Raw genomic sequence first — 13,234 nt, forward strand, 5'->3', positions numbered from 1 at the left:
TTCCTGAACCAGACTGTTGCAGTGAAGCAGCAATGCAGAAGCATGCCCTTGGTACAGCATACAAGTTCTTACATCTGTCCTCGAACAAGATGAGCCCCATTACAATTTTTTTCCTGCTAGGCCATTTCTTTTCCTTGGAATGTTGGATGAATATCTACGAACAGAGCATTAGGAAAAGATGTGCTGTTCATACTTGCATGTCCACAGATCTAGGTTTGCAATAACCAAAGTAAACTTTTAAAACATGCTTTCTCATGTAGCCAGTTCACGCAAGAAGTTACAGATGAGCTTGGTCATCTGAGAATTGTGAGGAAACGCGCATGCAGGCATGTCAGGTTTACTATGATGTATGGCAGGTGTACTGGGACCAGTACCTCTGGAGAGGAGACCTGGAGAGGAGGCCCGTAGTGAAAGGAGAAAGAAGCCATCATGAATGGACATTTATTGACCCCAAAGTCAGAAGTAGGAGTTATGAAGGTGATGACCTAAGCTGGGATTTTCCCTGCTCACCACAGAGCATTCTTGTATCAACTCTGCTTGTCATCACAACTAGTGGCAAAGTGAGGCCTCTGGAGACAGCAAGGATGAGAAAGAGAAAGGTACTGCTGCTTGAGAGCCTAATTTGGGGACTCATGAAATATACTTTTCACAACACTAGAAAAGAAAAACTTGTGCTAAAATTAGCTAAGCAAAAATGAAAGATCCATGTAGTTTGTATGTGTAGTAAAAAATCATAGATGTCAGTTTGGTGTCACTGTACCATGCCTGGCTGGCACAAACTTATTAGAGTCAGGGACTAGGGGTTCTTTGTCTGCTTCTTCTCTGCTCCCTGGTGCAAAGCAGCACCTCCACACCATGATAAGTCATACTGCCTGACTGGCCACCAGGTCCTGAGGGAAGTGGTGCCTGGTTCATCAGCTTAGGGCCATTTTCCTTGAAAATATCCGAACTTAAGTCATGTTGCAATTTTTTGGCAAAGTGCTATTTGCTAATGCATTGAACTCTGGAAGAAAAAAGCAGGCATTTCCTATAAGCAATTCACTGTCTGTGGAGCTCCTTTGGAAAACTGCCTTGATGAAGGGTGTGAAAATCTGGCTCAGTCCCCTCTGTCATTGATGCAAAAAGCAAATTTCTTTCATGTACCTGGTTTTTACAGAGACCAATGACAAATGTTGTGCTTACTCAGACATCCTGGGTTAGATCTTTGCAACTGTGCACAGCTCTCTTCTGTCTCCCCTGAATCTGATGAACTGCAGTGATAACACATCTCATTTCTTCCCTGCTGGTGCCAGGCTGAAAGGTTAAACTGGGTTAAATGCATAACCAGCCCCATGACCTAATGGCAGCTTCTTGCATTTTAGGGTGAATGCATATGGATGTGATTTGTTTGCTCAGGGAAAGCACTCACAGGTTTCAGCCTATGGACTTCCCTTCAGATAGACTGGAATGGGAATTTCCATGAGTAGAAACAGCTGGATCAAACTCTCTGTAAGTAATTAACACACAGGAGAGACAGTTACGCTTGCACTTTATCAAGCCTCTTGGTAAGATTATGTACTCCAGATAATTAATCATTACATTTCCCTATACACAAAATTACCTCTACTTTCTTGCTCTCCCACCTCCACACATATAAACAATTCATATGCATGTATTTACAGAGTAATTACAGAGTGCATATGCTGTGATTAAAGGCAATATAAACTGTGTATCCCTAATTACAAGAAAAAAAACCAACAAAAAATACCCAAACAAATGAAAGCTCAAGCAGGAAACCACAGCACTACTTTAACTGGATCAAATCCTTTTCTCTTCAGACTAATACAAAGAAAAAAATAAAACCAAATATTTTGTGCTATGAGCCTGGCAAAAAGATGAGTGTCAGCCTGCCCAGCAGGTCCCTTGGTTGTAAATTATTTAATATATGGGACATAAATCAGAAAGCAATGTTACTTGGGACAAGATGAAAGAAGTTCTGCATCTCAAAGTTAGAACACCATTTGGGTTTAGTTCCCTTCCACCAAATAAGAGAAGATCCTGGCGGTATAGCTTTGGTGGAAAACATCTGCATCTCACATGAAGTGAATACAGGTATGTTTGCCTTCTGAAAACATTTGCTGGCTGTGTTTACATGAGGTGATCTGATGTGGCATTTATAAAATGAGCAGCACTGCTCCTACCTGCTGAAGCCTCACATTCCCCCATGATATTTTGATATATGACCTGTGTGTTTTCCATGGCAGACTGCTCAGACTTCCCTTCAGAGATTTTGGGCCCAAAGCACTCCAGACTACTGGCAAATGAAGTAATTGTGTGACATGGGGAGAGCAGGATCAAATGGAGTAATTCTGCATTTTCTTGGAAAATAACTTTGGTACCTGGTATGACTCTTGAGGATGATCCTGCTGAGGGTCAGAACTTGGACTTGATGATCCTTGTGGGTCCCTTTCAACTCAGTGTATTCTGTGATTCTGTAATCCTTTTTGTCTGGGCTTCATGAGGCAGGATAGTAGGAGTAGTCAACAACAAAGAAAGAAGGCGATATTGAAAAGACAAGTTGCTTAGATTTGTTTCATCTGGCACAAAATACAAGCTATTGTAAGGTTTGCCTGGAGGGATCCTGGACACCAACTCCAGGAGTAGGTCAGCTTGCTTTCTGGCACAAGAGGAGGACTAGGATCCATTGTCTCTATGGATGTCAGTGAAATTGTTCTCTGCTGTTCGTACTGGGACACCACACTTATTGCTGTGAGCATTCTCTGGACCTGTCTTTGTAGAAGTGGATGCATTGCCTCGTGTTTTGGAGTGCTTCCTATGTTAACATCCAGGAGAATTTTAGTGTGGTTAATGGAAATCTTAATGTTGACAGACAAAATGAAGTAGATGTGGGACATAGCAGAGGAGGATCAGAAGCACAAAATCCTAGGGCTGTTGAAGAAAAAGTATGTCATAGCAGAAGATTGGCAAGGAAGACAGACAAAGATACCAGACAAAGAAAGAACAGAAATTAAGATGAACAGTCTGCTGGCACAGGAGTAGGGATGGCTTTGAGCAATTGCAATGTACTTTTTGCTAGAGACCATAAAAAACCTCAGAGTCCCAGCATCCCTGTTGTGTCAAGCAACAGGGAGTTAAACACCCTGGTGTCTTACAGCAGCCAGCTGATGTTGATGGCAGAGCCTGCTACAGGCACCATCTTGTGTTTTATCAAAGTGAGTTTGGGCAATAACTCTCCAGACATTCACACTGCCTGAAACACTGCTACTGGGGGCCTCTGTAGCAACATAGTGAATGACTGTGAGATTAAATCATACCCTTCCTTCTTACCAGAATACTTCGCAGCTAGTGGCAGGAAGTTAGGGCTAATAGTCTAACCTTATTCTGGCATATACTTTGTCTCTGAAGTCTTCTAAGTTAGTTTAAAGTAGTCATTACAGCACCATTTCCTGTCAGTTTAAGAAGAAAAAAAATTATCTCCCTGGCTGCCTGAAATTCAGAGCCTGATTCAACTTTCCTGCAGACCATGCAGCTTTGGATCACCACAGTGCCAGCCCCAACCCTTCAGTGTCTGGCCTGAGTAACAGTGTCTCATTAATTAATACACAAGCTGTGAAATGGGATTGGAGCCAAGTGGCTTGAAATTCTGCAGCCTTTGAGGGGAAATTCTGCATAGTGTAAGGCTGAATATGCTGATGTTCCCAGCAGAAGAGAAAGTGAAGGTGTCTGTCTCCAGTCGAAACTCTGCCTGGGATGAAACTCTTCTGTTTGAGCCAGGGAGGTGATTTAAGGTGATTTAAGAGCGCCATTACCTGAAGTGCAATTTAGCCAGGAAACAAACCTCCACTTAGAAAAAGCACTTGATGATCTTTAATTATCACAGCAGGTCTGGACCTCAGCTTTCAGTCTTGTCAGGTAAGTGTTTGCCCTCTGATATCAGGCTGAGTCACTGGCTGAATGAAGAGGTCAGAAGAAGGAGAGGGTTTGTGCAATGTCAAAAGACAGAACCTCTTCTTATAGACATCCTCTGTCTGAAGGGAGATTGAGACCATTCACAATTAGTTGTCTGCATCCCTTGAAAGAAAATTCATTGGTCCTGTAGGGTCACTTGTAGCATTTGTAATGCTTTCAAAGTATTCAGTAATTGCTTATTTGTTCACCAAGTAAATACATATTGGACATTGTATATGTTGTTCTGTATATTTCTTTGCTAAGTCCTGTGTTACAACACAGATTTTTACTTGAAAAATGTTAATAAAGCTCTTGTGTTCCTCAGTGCATAGGAACAGTCTCCTGCATACAAATACCTTGTATAATAAATTCATAGTGAGTAGATGAAAAACGAAGCAAGGTCACCTTCTGGCTTGCTACGGTATTTGGAGTGAACACTGTGAAGAATTTGTGTTTTAGGGCCTTTGCTGAGGTGGTGTGATCTTTTGCCAAATGGGTCATAGTGTGACAAAGGCTCAGGCTCTTTAGATCACAGGTAGGCTGGGTCTTGCTGGGGCACTATAGCAGGCTCAAGGTTAACGGACTTGGTTTGGAGAAGGAGCAAGAGCCTCAGGTGTTAGCCTGCCCAAATAGATATCTTGTGCTCACAGCTATCCTCATAGTCTAAATTAAACATGCATTCCACAAACCCATATATACTATCTGGGAATTATGTCAGCTGCAGACAAAGCAATTAGGCTAATTTTCTCAGTGCATATGGCATGTCAGCAGCTGGCAAACTGTTTGCAGGAGGGCTTCTAAAAGTGCTACCATTAGCCAAATATTGTCATGGATAATCAGAGATCAGTTTCCTTACATTGCCAATGTAAGGCACAGTTTGGTTAGGCTTTGAGATGGGAAACTTTATTGCAGCAAGAAATCTTTTTCATTTTACAGGGATACAGTGATAAAATAGTTTATCTACGTTTGATCAAGGACCCCCTTACCTGTGTTAAATCTGATATCTGGACATAATAGCTAGAATTTATTTTATTGGAAGCAGTTGTCTAATCCCTTCATTTCTTCTGCAAAATATAATTTGCTCACTGTTTTGTCACCTAAACTGTGTGACTAATGCTCTAAATTAAAACACTGCCCTGTTATTCTAACAGCCAAAAATTTCATTACAGTTATAAGTGTGATGCCAGAAGACTAAAGTTAAAAATATCCCTTTCTTTCTCTTTTGTCTGAGACCTTCAATCCGCAGGGATCGTATCCCATAAGACAAAAGGCGCTGGGCTCAGCCTCATTGAATCAAAAGGGAGAGAAAGGGAAACATGGATGGGAGGCATAGCTGCATGTATTATGTGTGTTGAACTATTAAGTTTGAAAGGCATTGCTGTGGAAAAGAGGAAGTTTGTTACTTGGACCACGAGTCTTCGTCTGTTAATGAACGGGACTGGGGCCGAGGGAGCAGTGAGGAATACTCCTGGAAGGATGCTCAGCAGCACTGAGTCACAGGAGCAAGGAGTGAAGAGAGGGTTCTGCCTTGCTTCAAGGATCCATCCAGAAATGCTTTTTGGGTACTATCTTCAGGTCAGGCCTTCCTCATTTGGCTTTCAAATGTGGTGTCAAGTGCTGCAGCTGTGACTCAGTCCAAGCAGCAAACAGTTCTCACCTGGTGCTGTGTCTTTACTGGCATTGAAAATTGCAGACCTGTGCATTCACAATGCAGAATAGGCAGGCTGAACTCCTCAGCGTCTGTTTGATGGCATAACACTCCATACATTTTGGGTGATGACCTGTTAGTCAGCTTGCCACCTCTTGTGTAGTGTTGTGTAACATTCTCACATGTGGGCTTGTGTTAGATGATGAGGCTACATACAATGAGCCATCCTGGCAAGCCCCAGATGAAGAAGGCTGCATAAATTACTGCTTTGAGTCCAGGCAGGGAGAGATCATAAAACACAAGCTCAGAAAAGCTCAGGTTGTGCCTGTAAGGGCAAGATAACATTGATAGAATAGGATTTGTGCATAGTTTTAAAGGACTTCTCCAGGATTTTACACACTGGGCCAAATTCAGCTTTGTCATGCCATTGATCTCAGTGCCACTGTTACATGATAATAATTGCTTGGGCTCCTTGAAATGGATTTGGGGCAGAAAAAAAAGAGCCACCAGATTCATCAGGTATACGTTCAACTACAACACTGTATTTGAAAAGGTCTGTTTGTTGTCCTGGCCCCTAGTTTTCTCATGGCTATTTTGGTCTTCAAAGGACTTTACAGTTATTGATTAATCTCAGAGTGGACCTGTAAAATAGTTGCAGTGAGTAACTATCACGTCTGCTGCAGAGGCTGCAAAACTGAAACAAAGGAGTTTAAAGTGCACAAGAAGCTGAATTGGCCACTGTGAGATCTTGGCTATCCACCCTGGCCTCAGACCTCTTTATCATACCTCTGTCAAATAAGTATTCTACTCTTTCCTCCCCTAGCAAGTATTTCTTTTGGATTAATTGTTGATCCCGTGAGGCACTGAATCCAATATCAATCTATTTTTAGTAGAAGAATTACCATCTGGAGTTAGCTCAGAGTGACTGGCTAAAGTTGCCTGAACCAGATTGCATTGTTCCTTCTCTATTTGCAAGGAGGTGTGAGAGTGCACATGCACAACCAAACAAAAACTGATGGGGTTTATTTGGACATTCAAATTCATCTGCCAGCACTTTCTTTACTGGATATAAAATAAAATTCTCTGTACAAAGTTGTGAATTATACACAGAATGTTGTACTGCACTGAACAGTGCAAGCAGTGTGTTGGGATGGATAATGAGAAACACTATGAAGCTGATGAGTGGTTTGGTAAAGGACCACAAAAAACTTGCAGGCAGCTGTCTTTTGCTGAGAAGCAGTTTTGCAGCGACCTCAACTGATTCAAAATCTTTTATGGGATGAAGATATGGGGAAGTAAAAAAACTAGGAAAAGGAGCAGAAAAGTCAGTGTTTGTAATTGACATTTTGGAAGAGTTGCTGGTTTCAAAACATAGCTAGATTTTACTTAAAAGAGGAAAACCCTGTCAAAATGACTCATCTGTGGCTTTTTTATTGTTTCCTGGAGAATTCTGCTACCTGTGTGTTAGTCTTTCTGTTGTGGGGAAGACATGAGGACATCTCACTTTGGAAGCTTTGATGTTATGGAATGAATAACTTGAAGATGCCAACATGTATTTTCCAAGAAGAACTTTTAGCTGGTAACAAACTTAGCTTGCTTGACAAATAACAAAAGTTACCAATCCAGCTCCAAAGAATGGCAGTTCTGGTGTACGTGGTGTTTAAAAGTGATATTTCTTAAACCGATGCACCCTACAAATGTTTATAATTTCACCTTTCACCTAAGCTAATGTCCAGAGAAAGCTAGTGCAAATCTTTCCTCTGAGTTTCCTTTTCAAGGTTCAGATGAGTAGTTTGCATTAGGTGATGATGAGTGATCTTTTGCAGCCAGCATACTACATTGAGTATATAATCTGTGTTTTGAAGATCCGTGCTAATTATGGCACTACAGAATTACTTAAAACTAACTTTAAGGAAACACTTATATTTTAAAATTATTGGGGTAAATCATGAATGGTCTGATAATGGTGGAGAAATCTCTCAATAAGTGAGATTTGGCAGTTTGATTAAAAACAGTTCTCTATAATCCGTGAAAGCCTTTGATGTCAGAATTAGGAAAATCTAGATTTAAACTACAAGTAATCCTATAAGTCTTTTCAGGTTTTATAACTCGTAGTAGTCTGTGAGGTTTTTGACCATATTTACAGAAAATGAATTTGTTTGCAGGATATTGTATAACTAAAAATATTTTAAGTTGGCAGCCTAATACCTTCATTCAGATATGGTGATGAGATCTCTGGATTTAATAATTACATTCCCAGCCATCACAATTATAAAAGTTATGCTTGGAGATAATAATATGAGTCAGATATAATTCTCTGTTGCTACCTGAATTTCAACTGACTCTGTATCATTAAAGTTGAAAAATACTAATTAAATGCCTGTTCCTAACATTAATTTCTCTGCATACATTTTTGTCTCCATTTTTCTTCTCTTTTTTAGGAATTATCAAATGAAATATATTAATAAATTCAGAAATAAGTGTTTCATTAAGGGTATTAAGGATGTATCTGAAGAGTGAGTATTAAGAGTGTAGCTGAACATAGTACCACAAAGAAAAAAAAAAAGAAATTAAAAAAAAGAGAACAGTTTTCCTTTATTTTTTAGAAAAAGAAAGGTTTTTCTCTAAAGGGAAATAATGTCAAAGGATCCATGCATTAAAATAGGCTTTTTAGATTATGAAAGGGAAGAAACTACTCAGAGACCTGCTTAAAAAATGATGATATATTAGTAAAATGGAATTAAATGTATCTTTTCTTTTAGTGCCTATTTTCTTGTTTCTCGACAGAGTAAGAAATATGTGGATTTTCAAAAATGGTGGCATGCATTTGAATCAGAACCCATGCATCAACTTTCTTCAAGGATCTACTGAACTAAAAGGGTCACTGTGCAGCAAATAGCATCTCATTTTTTTGCAGAACTGATGGATGTTTGATTCATCCAGGGTGTCACAAAAAGCTAGTGCTAGAGTCCACTTGCTGTAACCGTTTTAGGCCATTAAGGAAGTGTAAATAAGCAGCATATTAAAATAACCTTTCAGTGTGATTGAGTAACCTCTGGTATAGCATCCCTCTCAGCAGTGCCGCTCACACACTTCACTTGATATTAAGTGAATTGCTAATGCTGAAATTTCAGTGGGCAGAGATGTTAATTAACTACAAAACCAGGAGTGTAGTGAGGCAGGCATGGGTAAAGAAGACCTGTATCTCTTGGAGCTCACAAGAGCTCCTTTGAGTGGCGTCTTTCTTGCACAATATTTCTCACTTATTCTCTACTATCCATCTTACTAACCATATTTGTTTTGTCCGTTTTTTTCCCTTTTTTCCCTCCAATCAGAGGCTGCACTTCTGGGCCCAAAATGACAAGATAAAGAACAAATACTGTGACTCTCAGAAAAAAAGACCTTAATCCAAACTCCCCAGCTATTGCAACCAGCAGAAATTTCCTGTTGGTATAGAAACCTCTTTATCTGATAGCATTTTGTTCTTTCTGCTGGGACTCATTTCAGTATCTAACTCAAGTTTAAAGTAAAGAAGAAGCTTCTGTCGCTCATCTCAGGAAAACACTGCAACATTTTTTAACCAAAACTACCACAAATTTGAAAGGATATTTCTCTCTATGTTCGTTCTTTGACACCTGGTGCTTGGCCCCAGATGGGAACTGATTCTGTGCTCACTACTTGGTTGCTAAGTGACCCATGCAAAATCTCTGAGTTGATTTTCCTTCTCCTGTGTTTTGACCATGAATGAGAGAACTAGGTAGTCAAAAGATGGATTTCATTAATATTTAAGATTCCTCAAAAAACATGAGAATCTTTTGCTATACTCCTTTCAGGGCTGTGAGGCAGAGTAGCAGCCTGGCTGCAAAATAGGGCTGATATGTGACAAAGATAAGCAGTCCTCACCTTCAGTGGTCTAACTCAATTTCAGAGGAGAGACAAGATAATAAAACTTGGAGGACAGTCAAAGCCCTACATTCTCTTTCTGGAGGGGTAGCTGATTGATAAATGGCTGCTGATTTTGCCCATGTGTGTCTGATTTTTAAATAAAGTCTTGCTCTAGGGATAGCTGCACAGTCATTTGCTAATTAGGTTCAGCAAATGACTTTAAGAATTGGTTTCAGGCAGAATAAGTGGGTAAGGAAATCAACTGCTATTATACAATCTAGTATTTTTCTTCGGAGTGGCTTTGACCTGTCTCTTTCCTCTTTAAGAATTTCATTTGAGCAGGAAGACAGTGACACAGAGAAGGGGTGGCAGAGGGGCAGCAACCTGTAGACGCACTTGCAGCCAGGAGATGGTGTGTATTCACAGCCTCGAATCATGCTGAATGGCCTGTAGCTCTCAAGCCAGCTGTTTGCAATGTTATGCTCCAGTAGGACCTGAGGATTAAAGAGTCATCTGCAATGCAGATCAGATTGTCTTTCAGGGAGCAGAAGAAGTCACAAAGTACAAGCAGGTGCAAGGTCCAGTCAAGAGGGCTCTTCTGTGGTCTGGATATGAGAAACAAGACTGCCACCTGAGTTAACTCACTAAGCAGATCTACCACTACTATTTTACCCTCTATTTTATTAGAAAGGGCACTGAAGCAAAACACTGCCAAAATGCATTGCATTAACAGAACATTGCCACAGCATTACCTTATAATGGGAATCAAAATTGGAGCCAAAGCACTATGTTTTTCTTCAATAATACATTGCCATCAGTACCTCTCCCTGCAGAGAAGCTGCATCTTCATGCCTCCCATAACAAAGAAGATAGCTTGGCACAGAGACAGTGTCATTCTTACCCTGAATCACACAGACCCTTTTAACCAACAGGAAAAAAAGCTGGATCACTTTGTTTTTGTTCTTTTTAGATGTGGGGCACTGCTGTGTAGATTTTAGGCAACAACTGCCTGCTCTGATGCAGCCTCCTGCACAGCAAGAAAACTAAACATTGTCACTTCTCTCCTTCATTTTGAGCATTGGCCTGTGCATTGGGAGCATCAGTGTGCATCTGCCTGCTTGTGAAACACTCACTGGATCATGATGCAAGTCTAGCAGTAGCCCTGTGAAAGGGTTTGGACTTGTGATTTACGATTGATATCTTTCACTACGAAATCCCTGGGCACTGCACGTCTTTAAATTAAGACACATGCCTCAAGGTTTCCCAAAAATAATCACTAGCTCTGTAGGGGAAGCAACTTTTCAGCTTAAAAGGTTTATTGTCACTATGGCTTTGATGCTGCCGTCTGGCAGAGCCTGAATGACTGTAGATTACTATGAGCCAGTTAGTATCTAACAGCCTTCACTGAGCAGGTGTCTCGGTGTAAATGTCTGTCTGAAGGTGGCAGAATGAGGCAGTGCTGCAGGGTGACAGATCCAGAGTTCATTCAATTCCCAAAGGAGGTCTACAGGTGAATTTGGCGGTCAGCAGTGCACTACAAAATACAGTTTCACGTCAAAGAGCTGTTCCAAGGAAGCAAAGAAAATTCTGTTGGTTTTCTTTTTTCTTTTTTTCATGCTGCAAATTCTTTAGATGTGTTTCTGATTATATGAAGTCCAGTGAAATTGGAACCTTGATCCTTACTAGAAAGAGAAAGGATCGCACTGTGACAAAGGATTTGACAAAATTTCTAGACTGATATTAAGATAGAATTTCTAACATCACCTCAGCTGTGTTTTCTTGCATATGAATTATGGTTTTCATTTAAATTGACATAACATTTTTGTATTTGGGCATCTGACCCTTCTTCATAAGCACCGACAAATCTTATTTATAACTTCCATACTATTTATTTTCAAATAGACTCCCTTCTGACCTGCTTTTTAGGATTACTCAGTTGTAATAGGTCCAGCAAAGAGTATGGTAGCAACACAGAAGCACTGTCAGATGAATATAGCAGTTCCTATGTTAATTTAGGCCTGTGTAGAAAACTGACAGGAGATCCTGCACAAATTAAATTTTTAAGTTCACTTTGGCACATTTGAGAAATTTGAACAAGGTTTGTAATTATCTTGCATTCATTTAAACTCTACCTCAGCTGTATGTTATAGTTAAAAAAAAACAAAAAACAAATCAAAAAGTTAAAAAAAAGGAATGACACTAATCACTTGAAAATTAGTCTGGAGTGAAAGCAGTACAGTACGAGCCAATCTCCCTAAGTATTAATGAACTGTTTTCAAAGAAATCAGTGGCAGCAAAGAACCAACATACCACTAAGATTCTGGGTGTTAGATTTTGCCTTGCAGTATCTAGAGGTGTTTATACAGGTGTGGAACATCAGAGAAACAGACTGGTGGTGTACTAATTTTCATGAACAACAATGAAAGAAATATTTATTATTGAAGATCTATTTACAAGGCTCTGAAGTCAAGAATTGAAAAAATGGAAAAAATATATATAAAATATATATAAAATACAAAAATATACATAATATACAAAAATATATATAAAATACAAAAAATACCAAACAGGTTCAGCTGAAGGCAAAGTGCATGAGACATTTCAGTGACAGTTGCAACTTCAAATAAATAAATAAATAAAAATTCAACAATGTTTGTGGATTCCTTCCTCTCTCTCGCTCTCTACTTTTGGATCCAGGCTATATAACACAGTGCTTGTTACAATTAAATGAATATTAGTATTTCATAGTTTCATATATCTATATCTATATCTATATCTATATCTATATCTATATCTATATCTATATCTATCTATATCATCTATATCTGTATCTATAATAAAACACGTATATAGAAATCATTGCTGTGGTGTCTCTCAGGCTTGTTTGCATAATTTTGTCTGCAGGCAAAAAGTGTGGCAGTCACAGGAGGCAGCTGAAAGGCAGCTGGGTTTAATGTCCAGCCTGAACACACGCTTGTTTGGTCTAGCTGAGGATGGTGAAGTGTCCTGCCCTGTGATGTTGTTGGGTATGAGCTGAGAGCATCCAACAACACACCAGGGAGCCAGAGATGGGGAAGGGAACTGAGACATCTGTCAACACCCCTCTCTCCTGTTCTAGCAGCAGGATAAGAGTCTTGAAATGGGAATGTTTTTTTGCATCCTCTCAACAGCTCCTCTCCATTCCCAAAGTGGGCTCCAGAGGTACTTTTTACAAGAAGAGTAAAATGACCCCACCAGTGGGGCTACTGGATGAAAAGCTGCCTAAACCAGTGCTCCAGCATGGAAAGATCCAACAAAAGCCCTCTAGTGCTCTTGGGTGTTTACTTGGCAGGAAGCAGTGGAGGATGTTAAGCAATCACCACTGTGCATACATGCATTATAAATGCAGAGTATTCAGAGAACTGCCTGTGATGCCAGATGTTCACAGCTCTTCTCTTTATTTTTTTAGTAAGGGTTTTCCATGCTGTACAACTGTTTATGGGCTTTGCTCCCTTGGTGTTTGGGGGTTCCTGCTGTGCCTAAATTCTGCTAAGGCATCAGGACATCAGTTTGTTGATGCCAGCAGATACCTTCCCAGTGCTCATAATTAGAGAAAGAAAGTTAATTAAAAAAAAATATGAATTAACACTTTCTAAATTCAAAAATATTTTGATCATGGAAGAATCTGAGATCCTGTGGAATTAGAAAGACTTATTTTCAAAAGGGTAAAGAAAAACTGAAGAAAATTTGCGGCACTAACTGTAAGCAGCAGGA

General features: G+C 39.9%; 1 protein-coding gene across 1 annotated transcript in view; it reads left to right on the forward strand.

Annotated features, from left to right (window-relative positions):
- The first annotated feature begins 320 nt into the window (after window positions 1–320).
- The window catches only part of LOC102045477 (tetraspanin-3-like), a 79,437-nt gene continuing 66,523 nt past the window's right edge, over window positions 321–13,234 (forward strand). Inside the window, exon 1 of the mRNA XM_005425027.2 lies at window positions 321–462. Coding sequence (XP_005425084.2) covers window positions 321–462 — 142 coding nt within the window. The remainder of the gene's footprint in view (window positions 463–13,234) is intronic.

The sequence above is a fragment of the Geospiza fortis genome, unplaced genomic scaffold (assembly GCF_000277835.1).
Source record: "Geospiza fortis unplaced genomic scaffold, GeoFor_1.0 scaffold240, whole genome shotgun sequence".
NCBI classification, from domain to species: Eukaryota; Metazoa; Chordata; class Aves; order Passeriformes; family Thraupidae; genus Geospiza; species Geospiza fortis.